This window comes from Parus major, chromosome 9, assembly GCF_001522545.3.
Source record: "Parus major isolate Abel chromosome 9, Parus_major1.1, whole genome shotgun sequence".
Lineage (NCBI taxonomy): Eukaryota > Metazoa > Chordata > Aves > Passeriformes > Paridae > Parus > Parus major.
In genome coordinates, this window is record NC_031778.1 from 10,608,032 (window position 1) to 10,635,382 (window position 27,351).

The 27,351-nt window shown below is 35.5% G+C and overlaps 1 protein-coding gene across 2 annotated transcripts in view; it reads right to left on the reverse strand.

Moving 5' to 3' along the window:
- The window catches only part of ATR (ATR serine/threonine kinase), a 40,536-nt gene that overhangs the window by 6,424 nt on the left and 6,761 nt on the right, over nucleotides 1-27,351 (reverse strand). The window contains exons 8-40 of one of the 2 annotated variants that reach the window (XM_015638149.1): nucleotides 26,433-26,585; nucleotides 26,097-26,289; nucleotides 25,249-25,508; nucleotides 24,636-24,826; nucleotides 24,430-24,530; nucleotides 23,943-24,114; nucleotides 23,130-23,297; nucleotides 22,106-22,300; nucleotides 21,580-21,765; nucleotides 21,047-21,139; nucleotides 19,508-19,638; nucleotides 19,171-19,314; nucleotides 18,392-18,485; nucleotides 17,567-17,692; nucleotides 15,919-16,125; nucleotides 15,605-15,718; nucleotides 14,532-14,647; nucleotides 13,538-13,658; nucleotides 12,532-12,669; nucleotides 11,168-11,375; nucleotides 10,495-10,673; nucleotides 9,475-9,639; nucleotides 9,034-9,125; nucleotides 8,384-8,475; nucleotides 7,825-8,002; nucleotides 6,411-6,587; nucleotides 5,866-6,025; nucleotides 5,162-5,341; nucleotides 3,709-3,851; nucleotides 3,214-3,311; nucleotides 1,895-2,124; nucleotides 1,055-1,189; nucleotides 232-432 (exon numbers count right to left, since the gene is read on the reverse strand). In XM_015638149.1, coding sequence (XP_015493635.1) covers nucleotides 232-432; nucleotides 1,055-1,189; nucleotides 1,895-2,124; nucleotides 3,214-3,311; nucleotides 3,709-3,851; nucleotides 5,162-5,341; nucleotides 5,866-6,025; nucleotides 6,411-6,587; nucleotides 7,825-8,002; nucleotides 8,384-8,475; nucleotides 9,034-9,125; nucleotides 9,475-9,639; nucleotides 10,495-10,673; nucleotides 11,168-11,375; nucleotides 12,532-12,669; nucleotides 13,538-13,658; nucleotides 14,532-14,647; nucleotides 15,605-15,718; nucleotides 15,919-16,125; nucleotides 17,567-17,692; nucleotides 18,392-18,485; nucleotides 19,171-19,314; nucleotides 19,508-19,638; nucleotides 21,047-21,139; nucleotides 21,580-21,765; nucleotides 22,106-22,300; nucleotides 23,130-23,297; nucleotides 23,943-24,114; nucleotides 24,430-24,530; nucleotides 24,636-24,826; nucleotides 25,249-25,508; nucleotides 26,097-26,289; nucleotides 26,433-26,585 — 5,141 coding nt within the window. Of the gene's footprint in view, nucleotides 1-231; nucleotides 433-1,054; nucleotides 1,190-1,894; nucleotides 2,128-3,213; nucleotides 3,312-3,708; nucleotides 3,852-5,161; nucleotides 5,342-5,865; nucleotides 6,026-6,410; nucleotides 6,588-7,824; nucleotides 8,003-8,383; nucleotides 8,476-9,033; nucleotides 9,126-9,474; nucleotides 9,640-10,494; nucleotides 10,674-11,167; nucleotides 11,376-12,531; nucleotides 12,670-13,537; nucleotides 13,659-14,531; nucleotides 14,648-15,604; nucleotides 15,719-15,918; nucleotides 16,126-17,566; nucleotides 17,693-18,391; nucleotides 18,486-19,170; nucleotides 19,315-19,507; nucleotides 19,639-21,046; nucleotides 21,140-21,579; nucleotides 21,766-22,105; nucleotides 22,301-23,129; nucleotides 23,298-23,942; nucleotides 24,115-24,429; nucleotides 24,531-24,635; nucleotides 24,827-25,248; nucleotides 25,509-26,096; nucleotides 26,290-26,432; nucleotides 26,586-27,351 lie in introns of both variants that reach the window. The other variant, XM_015638148.1, reaches the window with a different exon arrangement.

The window sequence follows — 27,351 nt, forward strand, 5'->3', positions numbered from 1 at the left end:
TCATGTTAGTACTAGCATGGTGCTGCAGCACATTAACCTCAGACCAAGACTTTATCTGAGTGCCAATGGGCCACACCTGCCTCAGGATGCTGTAACAGAAGCCACTCAGTTTCCACAAGAGTAATTACAGAATTTCCTACTCCTTCCTCCCATTTCTAGAGAAGAGAGATGTATTTGCAGCTCTGTTTGTTTAACATGAAGTGAAAAAGCAGGTGCCAACTAGAGCCTTACCGCATCGTCAAAGCCTGCAATGTAGGCCCAGCAGCCAGGAAAAGGGTCATGGTTAGCATGGGTACCAGGAATTGAAGGAAGAGTTGGTATCATTACAGACTGTAAGGGAATGAGAATTTCACTGAATGTGTGCTCTTCTACTAATCTTTTCAGTGTTTTGAAATGAATATTCATGCTTAATGTTGAGCTGTTTCCATCAACCTTGAAAAAAAAAAAAAGACTAAAGTTAGAAATAACATTTAAAGTTAACACTTAAAATAATACTGCCCTTTCACATTAAGTAATAAACAGGCTAGAATAATAAATGCTGATTGCAATAAGAAAAACAGCAAGCTACATTTTAAATTAAGTAATCAAGAAGTAAATATATCTGGCTGTTATGACAGACTTATTTTTCACTTTGGATATAAATACAGAATAATGAAATAATTCATTTAATTCTACCTTTATTATCTACCTTATTATCAATTTGTTCATAAAAGAACAACCACCCTATTTTTAGAGTAAAACTCTGAAAATTAATGGGCATAAATGATATGTGAAAGTACAAAACAATATAAAGCCTATGCACTGTTAAACAGGCCATTATATACTGAAATGTTTTACAGTGTGCTGGATTTAGAGCTATTTTAAATCTTTCACAATTTAGTACAATTTCTGACAAACTGCAGTAATATTATGAATTAATAATTATTAATATAACAAATTATTATAAATTTAATTAATATTGTGAATTGGCTAATGAAAACAATCAGAAGCAGCTTTTGCATTACATTCTTGAATAATCCTACAACATGCAACAATTTGTTTATTTTTTAAGTACCGGTTTGTTGCAGAGCTCTAACAGCTTATCTGTAAGACGTGTGGCATCTCCAATAAATTTTCGTAAAGATTCCTTCATGTGACTAGCTCTGTTAAGAATTTCCTTACATCTATTGACACGCATAGGGTAAGAGGACTGAAAAAAAAAAAGGAAGTTAAAAATTATTCAACAATGACTTGAAGAATCCTCCCCAGTAATTAATATTCTTTCCCCTACTTACTGATTATCATATAAAATATCTGGAGAAGGATGTGCTTCAACTGAAAAGCTGAAGTGGTACTGTTGGTGGGTGTGGGGGGTTATTTCTGAAACCATTCTTGGTAGTCCCACAACATACAGACCAATATTCAAGAATATGTCAGTGTATATAAATATTATTTCACCAGCCCAAAGAAATAGTATGCACCACACTTCCCAGTCTGCTTTAGAATGACCTTACTGCCAAGTAATTAGTTGTACATGTATCTACTAAGTTGATTATTTGATTTTAGGACTGAAAGTACTATAACACAATTAGTAAATGCAACAAAATCTGTTGCCCATAACTACAGAATTTATCAGCTATTTGTTATTCATATTTCCTTTCCTAATACACCATACAAGTTTGGATGCATATTAGCTTTCCAATTTGGATCATTTAAACTGTAATATCTGAATTAAGATTGCGGTAAAATAATTTATAGTGATGGCATTGATATCCTCTTCTACAAAACTGTATCACAACAAATGAAATACTCAAATCCTTCTTATCAGCTTAGAGTAAAATAGGTTATATTTACATTTCTGAGAAAAAACAGTTTTGTAAACTTAATAAAGGGGTAGCTATACATATCAAGGTACCTTGGACACAGCAGTCATCATCCACATTGCCTGCTGTGGATAGGCTAAAAACACTTTAGCAACAATCACCATCAGAACGGCAAAGACTTCATCATGGGAATGGCAGATCCGGGAGATGAGTTGAGAAAAGGCTGTCAGGAACTGGTAAGGTGCCAGGTGATTTGTGTGCTCTGTAATCACCTTGTTTATTTTAGCCAGATCATTTTTCATTTGACCACGTTCTGAACGAGCTGCTGAAAAATGAAAAGACCATGTTCCTGGTTCTCCCCACTGGAAATGGAAAGTCATTTCAATCAAGGCTATAGAATACTATTTTGTTGGCAATTTCATAAGCCAAAAAAATTTGAAGGCAACAAAGAAGCTTCTACTTTAAAGTTCTTTTTAACACACTATACAGTGAGTGAGTACATACTCTATTTAGCTAAGCAGAACACCAGGAAATTAAATCTTCTTACACTCTTAACATTACTTCTCTAATATGATACAATGGCATAGAACAGACTAAAAACACTCCATGTATTTGCCTGATAAAAAGACTCTAATGTTCTTTAGTGGAGAAAGAGATGAAGAAAGTCTTTTCATGGGATGAAATTAGCCCATCTGCTCCTATCTCCACTTCCTGCCCCTGAGGACCCAGCTTGAGTTTCACATCAGCACCTCAGAGTGCAGGATCTGATGTGCCTGCAGCCAAACACAGCTGACTTAAGTGTGTAGAATGAAGAGAAGATCAAGGAGAACAACTGTATGCTTCACTCCAGACCTGCAATGTTTGCAATTTTCATTTATACCAGAATCTCCCACCCAAAGTGCATCTGTGGTGTTCATTTCACATGCCTTCATGCTGCTGCCTACAAGATTTTTTTCCCCCTTCATTTCAGTAAAATGAGGCAGAAAATGTCAGTAAAATGCCTTCAAAGACTGGAACCAAAACAAACTTGAAAAAAAATAAAGCCCCAAAGCCTAACACTTTACTGTAGCAAGTTCATACAAAACTACTATTCATCACTCAGGAGACACCTTTAAAGTGGTGACCAGGGGCAAGTAAGGATTTTCCCTGTATCTGTTTAATGTCTTTAGTTACCCAAGGAACAATGCTGTCTCATTATATACTTGAAAAAATTCTGGAGGATTTAATTAAAATAATTAATACTCTCATGCATATTAACATCCTGTGTTTTACAAGAATTTGTACTTTCTTGTTTCCATATAACCTCAGGCAATCAACCTAAACAAAGAACTGTAAATATACTTCACTGCTCTCTCAATCATTTGTTCAAAAGAATGACATGGGAACTATGTACCCGGAAACAATGTTCTACCTTTATCACATTCGTATGCTTTTGCTCCAAAGTCCAGCCATAAAGACAGCATTCTTGGCATTGACTGATAGATGAATTGGTTTCCATACTGTAGAGACCTGTGATTACATGTTTAAATCAAAGTATGTTAATGATACATATTAGAAGTAATACTAATTTTACGTTCTCATTTGTTTAATATTCCACTCTAACTTTAGAAATTTATGTCAGCATTTTAATGCATCTGCAACAACCAAAAAATATACAAAAGGTTTGCTTTTATTGCTCAAAACCATAGATTAAATAATTAACTGTCTGAAAAAACATGCAATTGCTTCGTCAGAAGTAAAATTAATCATGCATGAAAACAAAAAGGAAGCATGTAGCATTTTGTTTTACAATAGTGCATAAAAATTGGAGTCAGTCTGAATTGATGGACAATATATTCCTACAGAAATTTTTTTCCCAGTATAATTGTCATCCTTTTGGAGAAAGTAAGCAAAGTTCCTCTCTAACCTCCCAAAGTGATGAACTATGTATCTAATCAGATCTCCTTGTTTTTCCATCTTGTTGTCAGTTACCATTGGCATTAATTTATCATAGTATTTGGCAAGATAAAAATGTCCATCTTCCCATTCTGGCAAGAAAATTGTAACATCCTGCAACAAAATCAAAATGAGATAATTACTTATGAGAGGATGCTAACTTAAAAATAAAAAAAAAATAGAAAATATTTTCAAGAAACAAGAATCTTGTATCAGTTACATTGTGCAGAGTACATGCAAGAAGGTTACTATTAACCCTGTAACTCCAAAAATTCTAATTTTTGCCTCAAGATAATTGCCTCTACAAACTAGAAGTCTGTTCCTAAAGTACCTTTTGGTTTTGGAGACAGACAATTCAAGACAGAATGATATGGGACTCCTGAAGTAGGAAAGATCATGCTTTCATTAAAATCTGGTTCCTGATCCTAATAACTCAGTACTGAGTTTCTCAGAGTTTTTAGAAAAGTGAAACAGCATGATGTTAACAATTGGACTCAATTTTTCTGACCTTAATTAATCTATGATTCCATATTTTCCATATTTCTGTTCTCCTTCTAAAGAATGATGTTTAAAAGAAAAAGAAAAAATTGTGTGACATGTATTAGAAAATAAAGAACTTGTGAGAGGCACATCCCTTCTGTAACAACACTGGCTTCTTTCCTGTGCCAATACTTAGCAGAGAGTACTATTAGTGTTTTCATAGAATCTCCTGAAATTTCATTTGTTTACATTATTTCAACCTTCATTTGATTTGATACATTTACATTTTTCTCTAAATGACTGTTACAGAGGTATGTTATTTAACAAGGCAGCAGTAACTATTAATAGTATGAAATGCCTAAACTTGGATAGGAGACATGCTGCTTTTAAGGAAGCATAAACATCTGCATCTCCTAGATTTAGGACACAATATTAATCAATGCCAAAAAGTATTTCACAGGCATCACAAGCTGTAGCATGCAGTGCTGTGTTGTTTAAGAAGATCACACCAGCTGTCCCTCTTCCTAGTTCTTCAGAGAGGGGAAGCATATTTTAATCACAATTACAAGTCACTCCCAGAGACAGAAATAACACTAAAGAGAAGCACAATGTATCACCAAGTCAACTCTGTGCATTTGGAGTAGTCCCCATTTTAGTGAAGAATTCTAATCTGTGCAAGCATGAGAAGAAAGCATGCTTCTGTAACTAGTTTATTTTAAAAAAATCATATGAACCGTAGACTTCCCCGTACTGATGTGTTACATTAAACCTGATTAAGACAGTAAAATCTTTACAAGAAGAACAGCTTCCCTCCTACACATCAATGAACTATTTAATCTCATTTATGTTATATTCGTTGACATCAGGAGCACAACAACAGTTTACTTAAGGAATACATTATTATTCCAAGCTCCTGCCTTGTTAATAGTAGTATTCCAGATTACCTTATACTTTTTCATGACTGCATTGCTTTCAAAGTTAGCAGTTTCTTCCATAAACCTGCCCACTAGCAGCATTGCCCGACCATGGATGAGCTGATTTTTGCTATTGCAGGGTGCTTTATTTTCAGGGAAGCATAACTCAACCCCCTTCTGGAGAACAATTAGTGCTTCATGAACTTCACCCTAAGGGAAAGACAGAAAACATTTTACATACTTTAAATAAGAGAGATTAAAATTTTCCTTCTTAGAGCTGTTATTAAGGCAAAATTATGTCCTCAAATGCGTTCTAGGCCATTCCAGCTGTGGTAACTGAATATTATTGACTTCAAATGCTTCTTGTATTTCCTTGTTATCTCAGCATTTTTGTGCCTTTAGGTGTACCACAGTAATTTCTCTCATGTTTAATGCCTACTTCCATTAGTTAAAAGGAAAAAAATTAAGAAGAGGTCTACTATTAATTTAAACTTCCCTGGGCTGCATTGACAGAGGCAGGTAATCCACCAGTTTTATACAAAGGTGCCAGGAAGGTCAATAGATACAGAACAGGGCTGACCAGCACCTGAAGGATCAGCTGCAATGTGTTGATAGTCCCAGCTGACATATCTTGTTTTGCATATGCTGACTGTGTGCCATTTTTTTCTTGAAGAAAACTAAAAATATTATTTTCTTGCATGTAGGAAATTAAATTCTGGTTTTGTTTTCCTTACCTTGGACCAGAGCCACTTCGCTCTTTCTATGTAAAGTTCTGAGAGCGTTGATTCCCCAGCGTTCAGCAAAGCATTATAGGCAGTCTGGTGATGCCCAGCTTTCCTTGCAACTCTGGCACTCTGGAGCCAACACTGACCAACAAGCTCACTGTAATCCTGGCTGCAGGGACATTTTTGCAGAAAATGAAACATTTCTATTTTGATTGCTACTTTAAAATCTGAAGTAAAAATCACAATGTGTTGAAACACAAATTGATTTTCTCAAGAAGTTATATGCTACATAATGATAATTTAAAACTATTTTAATACATTTGTTTCACCTTTTTTTTCACTTAGGACTAGAAACTAATACACTATCTCCCTGTTTCTTGCTTCTCTTTCCTTTAGACACCGCTTCTCCTTCTTATTTTGAAGGTATGTAACATTGGAGGACAACTTATGTCTACAACAAATTGCCAGTTTTATCTTCTCTTTTCTAACACATAAATGGAAACTCAGAGTGTTACTGAGAATCAAACACAGACAAGAAACAGTCATGTCCTCACCTTTTATTGAGACTAAGCAAAGCCCTTCTCAGTGCCAAAATGGGTTCTTTGGCTCTGTAGGAGTTTTGGGTCATTTCAATTCGGGCACGCCAGTTCAGGGAATCTCTACTGTGGTCCCCATCTGGTTGCTGAAACATTGGCCCAATACTGTGTTCCAGTTCACACAGCATATGTAACCTGTGTTAGCAAAAGAAAGGCAAAAAATTGGTAAAAATTGATTGCTGTTTGAAATACATGCAAATTTGGCAAAGTTTTTGCAATTTTCTTTCTAAAATCTGTCTCTGTAAATAATGCCATCCAGTAGGATTTATGCTAAAAGCAAACATTCAGAAAAAGCAAGCACACAAAATCAAGGATTTGTAAACTTATTAGTTATTTCCTCAATATTCCTTTGCCAAGCTGCTGAACAGAGACAATGTAGATCACTCAGAGAAGAAGTCAATCTTTAGAAAGAGTATTTCTATCCCTTACTTTCAGCAACAATTCTTCACAAAGTCTGACATTTTCAACAAATCCCATTTTAAAAGCAATGGACTTTTACTTAAAGTTATTCCATTTATTTTAAAATACCATCACTGTTAATATCTGTCACTGTAAAGATGGAAAGGTGAGTGGTTGTAAATGCCCCAGTTGTCACTGGCAGAGCCCAGATGTGTAGGTGCATCTGACAGAGAAAAAGTGACCCTTGAAAGGCTTCCAAGTAGCCTCGATCAATGGCTAATGGAAACTACTTTGAAACACTTCTTTCTCAATACCCAAACTTCATTTCTCAAACAACACTGCAGAAATTACCAACAGAAAATAGAATTAAGAAGTAAAACACAAACTTCAACTGGCTTCAGCCAATATTTTGCCATAAGGATACACTTACAGTGCAGAGGAAGCATTAAGTCTTTTTATGCAAAAAGTCTACTCACTTTTTTGTCTACTACAGCCACATTATAAGTTTGTTAATAAAGAAATATTAAGAATGTATAAGAAATATTTATAAAGAAAAGTAGAACTACTGAAAGGGATGGGGTTTAATTCTTATTGCTCTTTCTTGATAAAAAAGGAGAGCTTTTCAGCCTCCAAAGGGATCAAAAGCAATGCTCTTAAGTTAATGGAGTTACTGGCCTATTTGCACTACTTCAAGCATGGAATTAACTTGCTGATTTTTATTACCTGACATTTACATTAGCTTGCTAGCTGATTTTGAAAGACCATAGCACATAGTTTTATTGTGAATATTTTCCATGGAGGATAAATACAAATTCCTAATTAATCAAAGGTTTTCAGTCAGATGGATATAAAAAAAAAAGGTGACAAAAAATGCGCATCAGTACCATTTACTGTAGAAATGCAAAATTCTTGCTGCTGTATACTTGATTGTGTGATTTCTGAATTTAAAAATAGCAACATGAAAATGATAAACCTGATAATGTGTTCATATCCCCGCTGATAGGATCCTCTTTCAAAGCTTGCTGCTGAAAGGGGCACAATCTGTTCTGCTCGAACAACCTTGAGCGTCTCATAAAAAGCTGTTTCATTTTTCTTCTTGGCTGATAACAATAAATGTCCCAGTCTGACACTCCAAGTAGTAGACTTCACATCTTTGGGGAGAAAAAGAAGACTCTGCTTCTTTAATCAGCTTAACCTGAACATGCTAATTTGTCTTAACATACTACTGGAAAAAGAAGTTTTTTTCAGAACTAAGTAATTGCATGTTAGCAGCACTGTATAATTCAACTCCACAATTCACCCAGCCAAACAGACCCAAAAGATACATACACTGGAAACTTCTGCTCAAAGACTATCCAGGTTACAATCAAATACAGTTACAAAATCCAGAACAGAGTCAGAACCAGTCTTCTTACCAGTAAAATGCAAAACAAATTATAATAGCTACCCCTTGATGACTGATGATTAAACTAAAACATACAGTTGTTCAGAATGCAATGAAGTATAAATACTTTCATGTAATGATAACTTACCTGAAGCCAAATAATTTTCCAGTAAATCCCATTGTGACAGTTTCCAAGCTGCTTCCACTCTATAAGTGTTCAATTCAGAAATCCATTCAGACCTATTAAAAAAAGGCAATAAAATTTTGTGCTGTCTCCTCTCAGTATGTTAATCCTACATTATATTAGCAAATGTTCTTTATAGAAAACTTCTCTTAGTTGAAAAGAGGCAATATAAACTTGCTTCTAAAGAAAGTCAGTAAAACCAAAGGATAACTCACTGATAACAAGTAAGAGCTGTACAACATGATCCCACAAATGCAACCTCCAAAGAGTGTATTTAACTTCTGTGGTACACATCAAAATCTATCAGCTTTTAATCCATCTACCTACTAGATTACAGAATACCAATGGAATCAGTGACATAGGAAACAATGCAAAAATTCTATCTAAGAAATTAAAGCACATACCAACACTACTCACAGTGCAGACAAGAACTACAAAAATTTCTGGACTTCCTGAAATAAATAATTTATAGCTAAAACACTCAAACTTTTCTAGCTTCACATTGCTAATTCAATTATGTTTAATAAGCCTCAAATGTTTGATAATGAGCAGAAATGGCTACTGAGGCAGAGATTTATACCAGAGCTTTAACTGTGTACTAGATGCTTACATACCTGTTTGCAAGCACTCCATTGACCTGAGTTATTACAGTAGATAACTGACCAAGGCCTAACATCGACTTCACTACACCATGATAGTGAATAATCTAGAAAGAGGACAAAAAACCAAAACAACAAATGAAATCCCCACATACACATTAATGAAATTCATGGAAATCTGAAGGAAGAAATATGCCCACATGGGTGCTTTTTAGAATACAAAAAGGCATAACTAATTGCACTATAAGATAAATGAATGTTCAAAAATCCAGTAAGAGATTTATTTCAGTTCATAAACCACTTCCAACAGCAATAATTATTTAGCAACTGGCAAAGTAAGCCAGTTGATTCCTATTTTACTTAAATATTCTGAAGTTTTTTTTCCTTAGTTGTCTGTGAGCTAATAAGATTAAAAACAATAATTATATTTATTAAAAAAGAAAGTTTTTTATTTACCTGATCAGGTTCCAGTTGGATGGCCCTATCATAGCAGGCTGTTGCATCTCTTAATAAGCCAATACTTTCATGTTCAAGGATTTGTTCTTTGAGAGATGGCTCTGCTTTCCGAATGGCACTCACCCCAGCCACTCCATCTGGCTCATGCATAGCAGCATATAATTTCTATATTCAAACAGAATTGGACATGGCCATTAAAAACAAGAAGTTATTTTATAGATAATGTGCAGAATCACAGAACTTCTTGAACATGGAGCACACACTACTTTGCAGGACTCATTGGCAATAAATTTTCATGGAAGATTTCAGCTTTGCCAGGCTCCTTCCAAAGCTGAGCCCTACAGAGCTTATTATACAGTAATATTTATGATCTCATACTATTGATAGAGTACCACATGAAGTTATCTGAAACCGTCTGTATAAAGACCAAAATAAATATCCTATTATTATATAATAGCATAAAGATGACTGCTTTTGGTGAAAAAGCAATAAACTAAGTTTTTTCAAATTTGAAATGTCACCAAGGAATACAAACCATAGGGAACCACAAAAGCTATCATCCCACAGGTTAAAATAGTACTTGAAAATAATTTTTGAAATTTGCAACACCTCTAGCATTGGCTCTTTTTCTGCTGTAGAATAAGCCACTTGGAATTTCTTCAAATGTACTTTGGCTTTTTTTTTTTGTTATTATAGTTGGTTGTATTTTCTGGCAGAAAGAACAGAGCCAACTTCAAAGCAGTAATTGTTATACTATCAATAAACCCACATTTAATTATTTTCAGGAATTTACAATCTTCTATTAAAATAGAAAGCTATTCATTCCTTTTCATATAAAAAACATGCCAAGCAAGAGAAAGTACTAAATATTGCTGAAACAAAGATGACTAAACACTTGTATTCAACAAGTGCCCAAATAAATCTTTTCTTCTTCCCATCACAAAGAATTTGATTAGGTTTATTCATCATACACATTTTCATCTTAAAATAAAAAACAAAAATGAAAAAGAACTTCAGAACCTGAAGAAATCCAAGATGTTCCTGAATATTTTGTTTCTTCTCTGTTATAAATGATTCAAAGTGCATCACAGCTCTCGTGTAAGCCTTGGAACGAAAGGAGGCTACAGCCAGTGTATCCTGGGGAATGAGGTCTAGAAAACGTGTCACATTTTGATATTCTTCATAGTCCTCACTTGATGCTGTTGAAAAAAAGACATATTAAAAAGTTTGTCAATTGAGGTTTCATTTATAAGAATTACCTTATGCATCAAAATTCAATTAACTTATTTAACAATTTAGTGAGATGACTATACTAATTAAAGAACATGGTTTTCTCTTCTGTCAATAATAATTAATTTAAAACAATTCTGGTGAACTTCCTACATCTTGCAAGATAGCACAGAATATTATATATTACATGTAATATTATATTCAGTTAAACTGAATGTTTAGAAAAGTATCAAGAAATCAACATTTCATTGTTCAAATTTTGAATCTATTTCTTCAACAGGCATTCAGAACAATCCATTTGGGGTGGAAGGGGTGGAAATCCCAATATGATATTAAGAAATCATAAAAGAGATTACATATAATACTGTATATGTAAATGCTCATAATGTGAAGCTGCGAACATAAATAAAATACTTCTTTGAATAACGTTAATGCCATTTTAAATAAAATAAGCATCCCTCACTTTTTAGATCACTTCTGTCTTTGCTAGACTTGCCAGCATTTTTCTCAGCAATGAGTGTTTGAAACTTATGTCTCGCCCATTGAGTGAGATGATCAAGCATGGAGAACACTGTCTGTGTGCTCAGCTGGCTCAGATCAGATGCACTGTCCTCAAGTCTCCTGCTGGACTGGTCATCGTGTTTCAGAACAGCCATAATCTCCATGTAAACCTGCACAAAGGTAAAAGACACAAGCGTCATACCCAGAGCAGAACAGTAGAAAACAGCAATTAACACCAAAGTCAAACCAAAATATTAGATATTTTAAGTGTATATTTTAATAATTTGGAGATTATTTTCATGATCTTGTTGTCTCACAGTCTCAGAAGGAAGAAATGGCAAACCAGACAGCAGCTGTTGTCAAGGGATTCCATACAGGGAGAAAGTCTTGAGTTTTCAAGACACAACAAATGCTACTGCATCTCTTCTACAAATACAATATTTCAAGATCTGGTAAGAATAAAGTTATCTACTGGTTACGAGATTACAGATCTACTTTTTTGCTTCTGTTTAAATAAATGCCATGACAAAATATCTGTTTCTGTTTGTTTTAGTCTATAAAATATGAGTTAACATAAATAACAGATGCTTATTGTGGATGTACTTGTTCACAGAAGAAAAATCATCACACGCCTCTACACACCCACAGTATTTAAACACAGATATTTTAGCTGTGAAATTTCAAAATAACGGACTGCAAGTTATACTTTTCAGTATCTTCTGATTCCTGTTTCACCCAGGACACACTTACAAAAGAATCCTTGCAAACTTGCATCTCTCTGTACATACATGTGCTGCTCCCAGTGAAAATGGCAGCACTTGGCACATGCACTGGCAGCTCAAGCAAACTGAAGGAAAGCAAGATGACATCTCCCCCACCTCTGCTTTGCTACAACACATCTACGAATCCTGCTCCCCATGAATCTGGCAGCTGAATAGTTTATCCACTGAAACTGTAATTGTATGCAAATGAGAGGAGAAAATGATGAGTCTGAATTCTTGGAATTATACAAGTTCAATTTACTGGCTGTTTTTGTTGCACACATCCTCTTTGTACCACTCTAGCTGTTGATGTTACTGCAGTCATAATTAACTAGGTAATATCTCATCCTAGGCCCAACTGATGGAAATTTGCAGAAATGCAGTTCCAACACAAACTTGTATGAATATATTCAAAACTCAGTCAGAAAATTTATATTATTAATACACAAAAAGGAGCTTAACATCTGAACAATTTATTCATGTAGGCCTACAGAGCTGAGCAGCTCTAATGAAGAGTAGCTCCTGACCATTCCTGTGAAAAACACTATCATCTTATATATCTTACCTCTTGTTGATCCTCTTGACTGCATCCCAACAAAACATAGACAAGAATGTGTGGAAGCAGATAAATTGTCACTTTATAGTCATTTTTCATCATAATACTGCAGCAATCAAAAACTTTCCTGGCAAGATCATGTCGCACCTATAGAAAAATATTATTTCCAGGAAAAGCATTGTTACAAATGTACAAATACATGAACAATCAATAGATTCCCTTTTCTTGATGAACACAAATTGTAGTCCATCAAATAATTTCAAGATAGCTGTCTCCAACAAAAGGTTCATTAGACTTAAATCTGCAACAGGGATGCCAGATGGCAGCTGTTACTACATGCAGCAACTGCTGACTGCACAAAAGGACAGGTGAACACTGCTTACATTTCCACTTCTCCATGTGTTTTACACCATTATGAACTTTCATAGAAGAAACCTTGAGGCTGAGAGTCTGTCACTACATTCAGCCTCTCTTTTGCCCTTAAAAGCCTGCAGAAAGTAGGATTTCATGAAGACATTCAATTCTTCTCTGTCTGAAAGAGGACAGTGTAGTTACTGAGCTACTGTAATTCAATTCACTTCTTACAGTGGCTGACTTGGAGGTGACATTTTCAGTGGGTCACTTTGGTATTAGAAAGGGAAATGAAAAAGAAGATATAAGTACTTTTTATATGCTGAGACCGTAGAGCTACAGGGAAATCCTTCCAAAACTGAGAAAGTAACTCCTGAAGCATTTCAGACACTTTTCACAAGCACTTGTCAGTGCCCTCAGTTTCACAAGAGTGTCAGGACAAAGGCAAATTTCCTTGATTTTTAGCTTCAACACTGCCTGTGAAGCCTCGCCAGGAACCAGTGCTGGGGAAGGGGGAGTGCAGTACCCCGCTGAAGAAGCAGGAAAGTCCTGTAAGAGGTCTGTAGCCAACAGACATATTCTCCCATCAATCCTAGACCTGCAGAAACTGAACTAAGGTTCAAGAACTGTCTTGCAAAGAGCATTACAGAAAGACTTTTCTTACCTTTGTTATAAGATAACCTGCCCAAGTTGCTGACCATTCTGCAAAATTATCACCCAATTTGCTTAAGTAAATTGGCTTCTTCACCTTAGACCAGTTTACAGCCTTCTGATAACTCTTGTACCTATAATTTTGAAATATCCATTTAATAAAACTAACTTTTCATTTAATACAGTAAACAATAGCACATTGTTAGTTATGAAATTCCCTCACTGGAACAATATTAAGTTTTTATCTTCTGAATCTTTAGAAATATAATTAAAACCACCACAGCAGTCAACATCTTTTTTTCTAGAGCTTCTTAAAATGAAATATGAAATAAAAATTCTCCTAACTTGTTAGGTTGTTTGTAAGTATATTTTAAAGTGCTATTCATAATCAGTTTTAGGAAATGGAGTTTAATAAATATTTGAGTACTATGTTCTTGACAGGAAAAAAACAGAGTATACATGAAAGTTGAGAAAGGCCAAGAAGTCTGTTTTCCAAAAAGGTAAAGCTTATCAAAGGTGAGCATGACTGTCTTCATGAGGAAATAGAAAGGAAACATTGATTATTTCAAGTTAAGACACCAACATAATTTGGAATTTCATTTTGTTGAATCAATGATAAAATAAACGCAAAGAAAAAGTCGAATTAAAACTCAGTGAGCTCCTCCTACTTCTATAGAAGGTAGGAGTAATAGGATGCTAATAGATTTAAGTAGAGGGGAAAGAAAACAAAAGCTTTAAAACATCATATAAGTCAATGCTCCAGGGACAAAGAGGCCAACCTGGGCAAAGTATGAGCTCTGAGTTTTGCTTGTTTGATTTAGAGAGAATTACACTCAAGTAAGTGCTAATTCAGCTTTTAATAGAAACACATTATTTCAATTTTGTATATATACATATCACTCTTCCCAGAAGAGTGACAGTCACAAAACCATATGAAGTTAATTCTAGCCTGGAGAAAAAAACAAACAGATCTGTTATGAAAAGCCATTCCTTAAGCTGTCACATACCGTGTGTTTAAGTGAGGTTCCAAGATCTCCTGCACATGCTCAGGAAACCTCCTCCAAAGCCTGGAGCCAGGGCAGTCAGTGTTTGTCTCTCTACAGTCATAGATGGACAGTAACTCCTGAAAAGGCATGGTTTGCATCACCAAGTTAGCACTGAGAATTTTCATGACCTCAGTACAAAACCCTGTGCATACAATCACAACCCCGTGTATAAGATATGATTTTTCCAAGCTGAATGATTCTATGATAAGTAATGAGAGAGAAGTTATGGAATGCTTAATTCAGAAATCATAACTGCAGAACTGTCATCCAACACTGTTAATCCTCTGTTACTAGGCAGTTTTGACTTCAATTACTGATTCCCCAGATTCTCCAGTTAGTGTTTGGATCACATTATCTTGTATTATTCACATTTGCCAATAAACCAGGACTAGAATTTATTCTGATTCCTCCTTGTGCAGAAAGTGCACAAGCATATGCAACCTTATGCATATGTTAATAAAATTATTATCCTGCTGAATACATAGGGCCACCTATTTCCTCCTGGACTAAAGAACTGTCCTGAAGTTTTCACAAAGATATTAAACAACAAAAACAGAAATAGCAAAAAAGAAACCAAAAATCCCTATCCACTAAATAAAACCAGCACAAAAGACTAGAGCTTGAAAATAAGGGTAGGCTCCCTTTCAGTTGCTTCTTAAAAGAGTAAGCAGAAACCATTTCAGGAATATGCTTTTCATTTCTGCCTGTGCAACCTGAACTAATTCTAAACCACTCTCAGGATTACTTCTGAGAGTGGTTTAGAATTACTTCATAATCCCTATTTATGGACTGCTAGTTACCTCTAAAACATCAGATGTCTCCTAAAATATTGTGACACAAAAGCAAACAGTTCTATCTTATTTGAGAACTACTCAGAATACTAAGTGTACTTTCTAATTTAAACCTGTTACAGGATTAAGTTTCAAATATTTAAACACATACTTCAAAATGAAAATTTGTATTGCATAGTTTTAAGTTCAATATCACAGAAAATAATCTGTGAAATAAAAGTAGGCTCTAATCACATATCTTACCTGAATCGCATACGCTGCAGAATCCTGAGCACGAACATTGTCAGCGTAAGCAAGGAAAGCTCTGGTCAGTTCCATTAACAATCCATAGGCAAAGTTTGGATCTTCCACTCCAGCCTGAATCACAAACAGAATGCCAGTTTTACTAAAGCAGAGTAATAGCTGTATCTTTAAATAATCACTTGAAAGCGTAAACTGTTTTAGGTGAGACAGCAAGCCCAGATTTTCAAAAGGTCTTGAGATAAAAAGTTCCCTCCTCCCAAGGACTTTTACAAGATCCCTAACGCTAAACAAAACACTACTGCAATGCTTCTTACCACAAAAGTAAAGTGTTTTCCTTGAGTTTCACTTGTTGAAAAATCGAGCCTGCCAGGATCTATGGCTCCCAGTTCACCTAAACATTCTCCACAGAGCAGTCGAGCTTGGGAATTTGCATCCTGGCAGCCGATGAGAAGCACTGTTACCAGCTGGGAGATGACTGGCTCCACGGTTTCGCTGTCTGTGACGTACTTGATCAATTTTTCCTAGGAAGATGAATAATAAAGATGACTTCTTCTGCAACCATATTTGTAAATAATCTCGGAAATCTTTGACTTGTAACTCACTTCTGATTTAATTTAGTTATGAGTTCAGGTAGTAACTACAGTCCAATCTGCTTCTCACCCTAGGAAGGACTAAACAAATGTATGAGAGATTTGGACCTCAGTTAATAATGCTGTCATGGCCAACACTGAATTTCATTATCATGCACCTCTCTACTAACTTAATTTTCTTTCTTTGTCTTACCAAGTACCTCTTTTCTTTTCTACATTATCTTTTTTCACTTATTTATCCCTCTTCTTATGTGTTCCAATACTTCCTCCCAATTTCTTTCATGCAACTGTTGTCATACCTTCTGGGTTTTCTGCTATTTCTATTCTTTCTTTGCCATTTCTTGGATATTTCTTCACTCTCAAATACTACAAAGCCCAGGGTTTCAAATCCTCTGATCAATGCCCATCATTTTAACTAGGTGTCCTTTTTTTTTTGCTTTGGTCTAGCTTTTATTCCTCAGTTTCACATTTAGTCCAAATACAGAAAAAATCAAGATGTTTGTCATTGTTATGCTTAATGAAAACTGAAACCACAGCCAACATATCAGAGCAAATAGTTCAACAAGCTGTGGAACTAATTAAGTTTGATTTGCCTCAATTATTTTGCTAGACCCCTAATGCAACAAGACAAGGCAGGATTTTGCTGACCTGAGCTGCAAGAATTACTGGTTGGCCAGGAATACACACAATGATTGTTTGCTCTTTTAGCTGGACTTTTTTTTAAAATTTCTGCTGAAGAGTGTCCCACAATCTTATAATTACTAAGGGTACAGATTCATTACTTTTTCTAAGGGGTCACATACACCATTTGGGCTAATAACCACACAGAATTGTAAAGCAGTGTCTTGAGCTTGTACACGGCTATAAAACTTATTTGAATATGATCAATGGATTCAAATTTTTGAGGGTGGAAGAAAAAAAAGCAAGAGAAAAACAAAGAAGGTGTGAGGTGGTCAAACACATCTTAATTCTTTCATATATTATACATACATACACATATTTGCTTTTATGTATGAGGCTCCTAATGGAGCCTCATGGCAAAAGCCATAGATGCCCTAAACAGACAATATGCCCACATAATAAACTGCTGAAATGGACTTCTTAGATACATTTTTCCTCAGAGTTAGAAAAAAAAAAGTACACTAGCCTTGCTGAATCAGCATCACAATGATTTGAGAAATTTGAAAATCCACCTATACAGAGGTGTAATGAAAAAGAATCCATTTTCTCCATTATATGAAGAAACAGCTTAATGAACTGAGGAGAATAACCCAGTTCAAGTGAACACCCTGTAACAATAAGGAGTTTCAGACTTTTGGTACAGATGCTAATTTGATTTATTTTTAGTTCTACTGAAGGAGGTTTTCTATACCTGGTTTCTATACAATGTTTCTTTCAGGCTGGTAAGTGCATGAATCCGAACATCCACGTTCTCATGCTGAATAGCTCTCATAGACAGCTGCAGGGCTGTCTGCAGGTCTGTGCTTTTGGAGGATTCCTGAACATGACAGAAGTTCAAGTTAAGTATAACAGAAATATGACTGAACAGCATCTCAAAGAACATAAGTAAGAACACATGGAAATAACTGCCTTTTTGCCTATACTCTCACCTATACCCATATACCATTATCTTCTTGCCTATTTTAAAAAAAGTTTTACTCAAAAAGGTGCTATATTTTACTTTTGGGTAAATATATTGATGGTGTAAATAAAAATTATAAAATCAGAAGAAAATGCTTTGCTTAAGGTCTGCCTAAAATCAAATTAATTTCTACTTTTGTTGCATCACTCCCACAAAATAATTGCCATCTATTCCCATCCATTACCTAATCATTCTGAGGGCAAGCAAATGAAATGGACCATAGAGTACTCCTAAGAAGAGACAAATTTTGCTCCCTGTAAAGAGAATATGGCCACAGCAAAAACTCAAAAATGAGTTGACTTCTCATTTTATAATCTGTCACAAAAGAGATTAAAAGTTTAGGTGATGCTACAGGAACAAGAATGTTGAACATATTTCATTCTTAAACAAGAATCAGAACATGCTTCAAACTATGCCTGTGATACACAAAACCTATTTTGTGGTGGAGGCAGATAAACATACTTCCACTTAACAAAACACTTTACATGTTTTCCTCAGTTGTCATGAATTCATTTGATGCAATAAAACCAAGAAAATAAATAAAAGAAGCTGTACCTTTCTGTATTCCTGAAGGACAACCTGAACTTCTTTTAGTTCAGGAAGGTCAGGTAGAAAATATATTTCATGTAGAAAGTCTCGTACTGCATCCCTAAGAGTTATCAAAAAAATATTGCAAAGAATACAGCAAATATTAGTTGGATGAGAAAAACCTTAAAAACCCATCAAAAGAAAGCAATGAAGAAAACTCTTTCAATATTGCTGCTATGGTCTTCTACAAGAGCCTTACTATTCCTATTACTACCTTTTATTGTGAAAACTGTTAATATGATACAATGCAAGAAAAATGAAAACCCAACAAAAGTGATCAAGATATTAAGTATCAACATTCCTAAAAAAAACCTTAATCTGTGCACTTCATCATTATACCTCTAATTACTGACGAAAACAAAGAACTCATTTCCTCCCCATTTCCAATTCTGTACACTTCTCTTTAGCTTAGAGCAAATGTTAGCAATCATGATTATTCTGTAGAGGGAAGTAATTTTCATATCAGCACAATAAACACACTGAAGAAAACCTGGCAGAGTTCAGTGTCTGAATGGGTTGTAACTTGGCCACAGCACCATATATATTTATAAGGACAATATAAAAACCCTTTTTCAGATGAGGCTATCAATTGTTACTCAACACAATTTAGAGAAGGGGCAATTTTACAGAACTATTTGGAAGAAAAACAAACTTTCTCATCTCAGTGCTAGATGACTTGAATTTAGGGTTACCCCCATTCCTTTGCAGGATTTAAACCATATAACTGAAAATATTTTGTAGAGTACCTGTTCTCCACTATGAGGAAGTGGAATATTGCTGTGGTTTCCTTGGGCTGGATATGTATGAGGGGCAATAACACTACTATCACATGGCTGAGCAAGGAGCCAAGGTAGGAATGGTCCAGACTTCGAACAAAGCAATCCCAGGCTCTTAACAAAAAAAGGCAACAAAACAATATAATCAATGATTCTTCTCTTCAGAAAACATTTCAGGTGAGTCATGAGAAGCACTTTAAACTATTTCAGCACTGTGGTTTAGATTGCTGTCCAGAACAAAACCAAACAGTATATTGAAGGACAGAAATATCAGGGATGTCACTCTTTGGGTACACCATCAGTTCACCTGCAACACAATTCTGGGAAGTCATCCTTGTATCTCAGAGCTGTTCTCAGCGTGGTCATCATCTTCACCCTGACCGAACTGACGTGTTTGGGACCCATGAGCATCATCAAGGACCTCAGGCTGTTTAAAGCCTAGAAAGATGAAAGTCACTTTAGTGGATTAGGTACTCAGAAAAACACATAGGAGTCATATTTCCTATTAAAATCACACTACCCTTGCTTAAGAAATCATACTCTAAGACATCAAAATTAGTTTGATGTTTTAATAAAGAACTTGGGTTTAGAAAAAAAATAGAGGGTGAAAGGGAATCTCTAATGACAAGATTGTAACAAAATCCTACATTATTTAGGCTGTTGACAGACTGATGAGTGAAGAACTGTGGACACCAAAGGAGTTAATGATTATAGATGTCTAGTATAAGACATGATTAACTAAATATCTCAAGCTGAAAAGAGATGGCTTAGGAAATATAGAGGAAATAAACAAACTTGCATTTAAAATAAAAACCAAACCAAGAAAACCCCAACAGAGTTGGCATACAACTGCTCAAAGAAGCGACTGACAAGCATCAGAGAACAGGTAATAGCTCAGCTGTCAATGAAAGACAGAAGAGAAATACTGAGATGGAGGAGATATTTCAGTCACAGTAACACTACACCAAACAAGGTAGTAAAATGTCCAGCATGACAGATCAGTAACACAGGAATAAACCTGAGCTTGAGAAAAGGTCATGCAAGGGGAAACTCACCAAGAACAAAAACCAGATGAAAAGACACAATAGCAAGTGCAGCAAAATAAATGCTATACAAATTAAGAACTTCAGAAAGCGTGAAGAAAGAGGGCTATGAAAATGAGAAGATTTTAACATGAATATCTGAAAAGCAAAGAAACACCAGAGAAAATACAGTCTATGAACACAAAGGTTATGTACATTCTAGCACGGAAAACTTCCTGCAGAAATCATCTACACTCCCTCTGTGAGGAGGCTAAAAGGCCAGTCTTGTGGTTAGAAGCACTGCCTCAGCAGAACTTTCACTTTGTCTCAACTGTGAGCCCTAGTTTCTCTAAATGCTCCCTACTGCAAAGCTTAAAGAGCTGTTCTACAAGAACCAAAACTAAGGAAGTCCAGTTTCTCTTGGATTTCCATTCTTTACCTTTACCCTTTGGCATCCTTACATAACCCCATGCAGTAATTCCAGTTTTCTCCCATATTCCCTCATCCTCCCACTGGTGTTTGTTTCACAGACTAAAAATCATACAGTTGGATTTCTCCCTGTAATTCCTGGTTGACTGACTCGTTGCATACACCATGTCTGACTGAAATATGTAATACACTATCTGACCATTAAAGAAATCAAGAACTTTTGAGCTTACACAGAAGTCCTACCCACAGTGAGACCATCAGTTTTAAAGAATCATTTTGAGTCCATAGTATCTTTGAGACTTCCATGACAGTTCCACAATCACACAAGTCAGTCTGGAATATTGAAACAGTCCTTGCTTATTTTTGTTTTAATATTCAAAATTAAGTTTACACACCATTTTTTTATCCTCAATGCCAACACTGGAACTCAGTAACTGCATGTTAAAAAAAGCCAAGATACCAAGCAGTTTAGGTTGCAGATAATCAGCCTGTGAACAGGAAAAATTAAAGTTAAACCCCCAAATAATATTACAATCAATACATTCCAAAGCCTAAGAAATTAAAAAGCAAGTATGAAACGCTAATTCTGAAATACATATGAGAAGAATCCCAAACACATAGCTACTTAAGAAATACCCGTGTTATTGACAGACATCCCTATTAAGCTGTGGGTTTTGCTGGTTTGTAGGGTGTTAGGATGTACACATGTGTTTGTTGGTTTGCTCAGGCACTTTTGTTTTGATTTGGTTTTATCCACACTTGTTATGGATTTCTCTGTTACAGAAACACTTAATAGGAAATGTCAGCCTTTCTTCCACTTTTTACCTGAAATAAGTGATGTTCAAAGAATGGCAAATTGCCTTCACTCTCACAACAGTCAAGAAGAAATTATTGAAAAAACTAAGCATAAAGATTTTTATGTCCTTACCATTTGTTCTGGTGAGGTTATTTCCCTAGGTCCCTGATAGGGATCATCCTGAGAGGCAAATGAAGCCAATATGGACAAACCATTGAAGACTTGCTGGTAGTGCTCCCCGATCCGCAGCAATAGCTCATTATGCAGGCCTTGGTAGTCCTGTCTCAGCAAGCTGCCCAGCTCTATCTCAGTCTCATTCTACAGTCAAACACAGTCTTCATTTAATCACAATGTAATTAGCACACTGAGAGATGGGAGGCATTGGGCTCTGGTTGGTTTGTTATAGAAATCAAAGGAAAAGCTTTCAAACAACTCAATGTTAGACAAACTAAGCTTTTAGAATTTGCTAAGCTTATGAAATATCTTAGAAACATTCCTCAGATCCAATGGAAGTGATTATAAAGAAGAACAAAACTTCTGCATATGCAACTTCCCAAACTCTGCTTTGCAATACCTGAATTTAAATAAAGCAGAAAGCTCACTATGCACCAACTGTTGCTCCTAATCTGCAGGTGTAACAGAGCAAATGCCAATTTACCTTGAGGTAATGCAGTGCCCGCTCAAGCTCATCCTTGGTGCAGGAACAGACCAAATGAGAGAAGATGTATTTGAAGTTATTGATTAAAATCTCTCTTCGGTTCACATTCAATTGTTTTGCTATGGTTCTGATAAGTGTGGAGGCTGCAGGACTGGCCTTGGCTGCAAGGTCAGGAAGCAAAACTTGCAGGGTCCGCTGGTAAATTAAGAACTACAGTTAATGCAAAAAACAAACAAAAAATCCCTCCAAAACCCCAGGGTTATAAGTTCCATTTCTGTCAGTACCACAACACACCTGTCTGTTCATAATTATAGATATGAACAGAGAAAAACTGTAAAAAGTTGAAAATACCTAGTAAAAATGAAGATATAACTAATTACTTCAGGAGCCACTTCATCTAATCCATACTAAGAAACATGTAAACTAAAAGTGAGCTAGCATTTTTCGTGTCAATCCAGATTCTCCACAGAAGGAAATCTTAAAAAGCCCTCAAAAGAAACCAAAAAGCCAACATGCCCACACACAGCACTTGCCCAGCCTATGATTGAGCTAGAACATTGCTGACTTAACAGTTGGGCACTTCCCATCTACCAACAAGCAAAACACAAGTATGATTCTGAAGCTACTTAGGATTCCAGTAAAACAGACACCTAACCAGATCAAAAAGATCTGTATCCACAGAATGGTAGCTTTCTCCTTTTAAAGTAAGAAAGCTGACACCATGCAAAAATCATACCTTACAAAGGATGTCTCCAAGTGCACTATATCATTAATATAGATATACTTAAAGAGCATTCTAAACTTTAGCTTCTTATCCATCATAATATCCATTGATCCATATCCATTGAATTGGTACTGTAGCTATCCCTCTAACTCCTTGATAAAACCATTCCTCTGCATTTCAATTGTAGCATTCCCAATATAAAATGTGGATTAAAATTGAAATTCACAAACACAAAATATCAAAAGGACCGACCAACTTACTGAGAGAAAGTGATTTAGATCTGGGAAATCAAATACTTACTGAAAGAAAGCGATTTAGATCTGGAAAATCAAATACATTGGCAATCTCAGATAATATGTCCAGAGCCATTTCTCTCTGGTGAGCAGCTGTTTCTTTCTGCAGCTCATTGCCCTGGCATGGAGCACTCAACACCACCATCTGACTGGAGTGCAGGGATTCCACTAGAAACTAAGCATGAAGAAATAAGTATTTAGTATTATTTTCCCCTTGTTCACTCCCTAAAACAAAACACATAAGTTTCACTGGTCTTTCTATGCATCTGTTTTTCTCTCTCATTTATTGCACATAGATCTGTGATTATTACTTTGCAACAGAACTGAATTATCATCCACTTAATAATTACATTCAATTTTGCAACCCTGGATTCAAATATTGCATTATTAAAAAAATATTCAAAATTAGAAAAGTCTGCTTTTGACAATTCTCTTTTAAACAGAACTTTTTGTCATTAGACAATGGATATAACAAAAAACCTAAACGAATTACAGCCTGTGAAATGCTGAGTTCAATTCCAATTTTAAACCATAGTGTCTTGCAGCAATAGTACTACAGAATGCAAGGGCCTCTATTTCAGAATGAAGCATCTAGGGAATAAAACAGAGAAGCAACAGTACTGAGGGGAGATCACAACAAAGGCAAAGATTTTCCATTCCTTCCTGAATGCTTGTAGGGTTTATTCCCTGAAACCATTTCTTTCTTGTCCTATGAAATTTCACCTTGAGCAATTCTGCCATTTTGACCATGAATTCTATTTTCAAAATACACACAAAGAACCCAAATACATGCACTTTCTAAACCACACCATCTCTTTACCTGACAGATTGGCTTCTTGTACTGACTGAAAAAAGCCTGCAGTTTTATGGCCTTGGCTGCTGCCAGGGCCCGGATTTCTGTGTATGCTGCTCCAGCCACTGAAGCTGTCTTGGACAACAAACAGTGCAACAAATGCAAGAGGGCAAATGGTACCAAATCTCCTTTGGATGCCCTTACAAAGTAAGCAGAAGAGAAAGGATTAAAAAGGAAAACTGAATGGTTGCATTAATAAAATGACTTAAGAACATGCAATTGCCATCACACAAAATGAGTCATGGTTGTATTTGCATGGTTTATCTGTACTTTCTATGACAAAGCAGAAGAAAATGAGGAATGTTCCACAGAAATCAACAGCTCTGTACAGTTGCAATGGACACAGGGAAAGGATGACTTCAAAGTAAGAAATTTAATCTTACACTTAAAGAAAGGGCACTTTGTATCACAAACTGACACAACTTGGCAATTTTCGAGTTACTATCAAAAATACCTTCCAATATCTCCTGTTGTGAGAATCAAGGTGTCTTTAAGCTCATTATTTCTTGATATTTTGGCATTTGTGTAGGCCTCTTTCATCCTTGAAACAAACAACTGGTACACAGGATAACAAAAACAAATTAATGTTAATGTTTGACACTAGTGAAACAAAAACCATAGTAAGTTAGGAACAAAACCCAAAAATAAACATAAATTCACCTCTTTTATGAATCCTTCTTCAGAGTCTAAGGATTCTAGTATGTTCTTTATGCAGTCACTGAAAGCCACTCGTACATCTTTGTCTGGATCTTCCATTAGATTTAATAAAGACCCAACAAGAATTTTCACACTGGACTCATCAGTATTAAAATCCAGGTGTTTGCAAAGATGAGGTATATTTTCTATAAATGCTGGGTGGCATAATTGGAGGAGGAAAGAAAAACATATTTTTAATATTTTTTTTAAAATCTACTGAAGTTCACAAAAGAGTGATTCAAACAAACCATAAAGCACACTTTACTTTTCTAACCAAAAGAATAAATATTAAGAAATCAGAGAAGGTATTTAAAATTCAGATTTTATCAAGTATTACAATTTTAGTATAGCTATAGACAAAATTTAAGCCAAGGTAGTTTAAAAAGAATATCACTGACAACATTAAATAACAGCAGTGATACCAACTGAAATACAAAATATCAATACATCAATAAAAAACATCAACAGAACTATTAGAAACCCAACACAGAATAAAAGGAATGGGGAAAGGTACAGAAATAGTGACTTAGTACCTCAGATGAAAGACTAAAATGTTACTAAAGGTAAAGCCACATACCTAGCTTTACTGAACTGGGTGTTTTGCTCTCAAGAAGAATGAGAAAGGGCTTGAAAACACAGGCTTGCACAGAAGAGGTTTTTCCATGAGCAGAAGTCACAGTAAGGCTGCTACACAAAATATCATGAGTAACATCCTTAATAGCAGCGTCTGCTAAGGAAGGTCGTACATGGAATGGACCGGAAAGACAACAAGATAACTTCCCAACAATAGCAGCACAAGCCTCCTTGACCAGCTCAGATTCATCTTGGATTTGATTTCTGAAATGGAAACAAAAATGATATTGGTTTAATAGATCATTTACCTAGAAATTTGTTTTTCTAGATTATCTGAATTCTCTAACTATACTGACAGTACTATCAGGACAGCTTAAGGGTCTGTCCCACTAAATCATCTTTGTCCTTTTCAGATCACCCTCTTGCTCTGTTAAATGTCTGAAGTAGCAGTGGGCATGGTGAGGCTGGCATGCGGTAAAGAAGAAACTGAAGACTAACACAGAAGGACAGAAGACACCAAGAGATATATAAAAAAGGCAGAGAAGCTGCAAAGATTTTAAGAGATGTATGGAGAAATACAACAATAGTGACAAAGACACTTCCCTTTCCCACTCTAATTTAAACTGGGGTCTTCAGCTAGCAAAGGAACTTGCATACTGACATGGTAAGTGAACACTATTCTGTCACACAGGCATCACCATGTGCACCATCCTGTTGATATCTGATGATTTCTGAAATCAAGATCTAGCAAATTTCATATTAAACAAACACTTACTTTTGTTCTTATACTCCATTCATTATTTTCCCATTTTTCTTTTTGCATAAGGACAGAAAAGCTGCATTAATACGTACAAAAGAGCTCTGGGAATTACGCTGCAAGACTGCATAGGCTGAAGCAGGAGAGAGAATCCTTTAACACAAGTAGCCCGAATTATTTCATGGTGACTTTGTAACGCCCAGTGATAAACTGATTTTCTCCAATCCAGATGAATGTTTCTTGGGAAGAGAGATAGAAGGAACACACAGTGTGACTGGGTTTGGGGTGCTGAAGAGAAAAAAAACAAAGCAAATAATTACTTGATTTAAACTTTTAACCATCAATCATCATAAGAAGGCAAAATAAGTAATTTTACTTTAGAACAATCATTCCAAAGTGGAACTAGGCTTTATAGGCTTTAACATACTTACAGAAACTCTGTGCAGTTTTTTGACTCAAAACTAGAGGACCAAACCCCCAAAAAGATGGCTTCAAAGAAGAATCATCAGGATGGCTGTAAATCCAGGGCAGAGATAGCAATCCACATAAGTCATCAAGAATCTGATCACTCAGTGGAATTTTCACTAGGGGAAAAAACCAGCAAAACAACAACAAATATAAACTTTTCCAGCTCTACGGAGTTTATAAAATATTTTATATTCTTAATTTGCTACAAAATACTATTTTTTCTATCAACAAAGATGAGTATCACCATTCCCACATGTTAATATCCTACTTTTTAGGCATGTAATAATAAATCATGTAATGTTAAATCAGAATAACCTAAAAATCTAATTAAACAGATGACAGAATGTAACACACGAGCAGCATAACGAATATAACTTGGGTATCTCTGGATTTGTGCACAGACTTTCAGGTGGACTTTGGGGTGTCTGGTAAGCTCATAATAATATTTTAGTCTTGGTAATTGAGTCTGTCCTGCATCCTACTAGTTACTTTTAAAAACACCATGGAAGTACTCAATATTTTTGGTACCACATATGCCATGTCTGCTGAAGCTGGTTACAAGCCTTGAAATTACTGAGTGGAGCAAAGGTAGTAAAGTATGCTGCCTCTGTGTGTCTTTAAAAGAGAACTGTTACAGTTTCTTCCTTTTTTATATATTTTCACTATCCCCACATATACTCTTGATCAGATAAAAATCAATAGAAGTACAGACAAAAAGTAGATGATGTTCAAAAAAGAATGCAAATGAAGGTCTCTAAACAGAAAATAATGCTCTCTTTTTTATTTAACCTTTTTTGTAAAAGAGCTGGAATACTAGCACAAAATTCATAATTTCAGTACCTCTATCAAAACAGACTTAACACAGTCAGATGAATTCCTAGT